This window comes from Olea europaea, unplaced genomic scaffold (genome assembly GCF_002742605.1).
Source record: "Olea europaea var. sylvestris unplaced genomic scaffold, O_europaea_v1 scaffold40240, whole genome shotgun sequence".
Classification (NCBI taxonomy): domain Eukaryota; kingdom Viridiplantae; phylum Streptophyta; class Magnoliopsida; order Lamiales; family Oleaceae; genus Olea; species Olea europaea.
In genome coordinates, this window is record NW_019259867.1 from 1 (window position 1) to 1,053 (window position 1,053).

Below are 1,053 nucleotides of genomic sequence, written 5' to 3' on the forward strand. Positions count from 1 at the left end.
AATTAGCATGCGCGAAGAAAAAGATTAAACTGAATCACACTGTGTAAAGTGAAAAGGTAAAATATGCAGATAAACGGGGATATTGATGGAATTTATGTTTCGAGTATCCCAGAAAAGTTCAAAATATTTAAATTCATGATCCAATGGATTAGCTAAACCAATGGACTTCATTTGCTGCATATTTCAGTTACACGAAAATACTCCTACATACTTGTGGATATTACTTGAGATGTAATTGTACAACAAATTTCTCGAGTTTTAGTTCCATTGTTACCTCTTTGAACACATATAGCTTTATAAGACTGATACACATAGTCAAATAGTCTAAAATTGAAAATATGGGGTGGGATCATAGGATTGCAAGGCAATTAAACAACCACCTGCACTCACTTCAGGCTTTCCATGCAGTTTCATCATTATAGGAATTGATGGTCCATATACATCAGCATCCAGCAGCCCAATTTTAAGCTGACACTTCTTGGCGATTGAAACCGCCAAATTCACTAAATATTAACAAATTTTAGTAATCCAATTGTAGTGTTATTAAATGTCAAACTAACACACATGCCACAAAACCAACTTCTAATACAAACTAAAACCAACGAGAATCACTTCCTATACTCATTTCACCTGTATATATTAATCATCCATCCCCCCAAAAATACAAGTTCCCCTTATATATTGTGAAATAAGATGTAATAAGCAAAGAATAAATTGTTACAAGATACCAGCGGTAGTGGATTTTCCAACGCCACCCTTGCCAGAAGCAACTGCTATGATATCGTTAACCCCTTCGATTTTCAGGTTTTGCAGATGGGGTTCCTTTCCACTCTGCAAAGCAAAACCCCTGGTGGCTCCAGGCTTCAAAAATTGACACAAGAATCAATCTTCGTCTTTGTTGTAGAGAATTTAGATGTGGAAATTTGATGAAACTCGTAAATGAAAAACTTACAGCGAAGTGTCTCGGAAAACGGTTCATGAACGAATTCAGTTTAAAAATCGACAGAACAGAAAAAAATTTGCCACAAATAGTACAAACTTCTCGAGGCTCTA

General features: G+C 35.6%; 1 protein-coding gene across 1 annotated transcript; it reads right to left on the reverse strand.

Moving 5' to 3' along the window:
• Positions 1 to 6: 6 nt before the first annotated feature.
• On the reverse strand, positions 7 to 1,047 carry LOC111387426 (iron-sulfur protein NUBPL-like). Its single transcript, XM_023011980.1, has 3 exons — positions 953 to 1,047; positions 729 to 861; positions 7 to 503 (listed from the first exon to the last, which is right to left on the reverse strand). Exons 1-3 carry the CDS (start codon positions 977 to 979, stop codon positions 325 to 327), a joined length of 339 nt encoding a protein of 112 aa, XP_022867748.1. The 5' UTR covers positions 980 to 1,047; the 3' UTR covers positions 7 to 324.
• Positions 1,048 to 1,053: the final 6 nt, after the last annotated feature.

Excerpts from the sequence above, each read along its gene's own strand:
- LOC111387426 (XM_023011980.1), bottom strand. The coding sequence starts at position 979 with ATGAACCGTTTTCCGAGACACTTCGCT. Across the intron at positions 862-952 it reads GTTTTCCGAGACACTTCGCT|CCTGGAGCCACCAGGGGTTT; the intron begins GTAAGTTTTTCA and ends CAATTTTTGAAG. Across the intron at positions 504-728 it reads TGGAAAATCCACTACCGCTG|TGAATTTGGCGGTTTCAATC; the intron begins GTATCTTGTAAC and ends GTTAATATTTAG.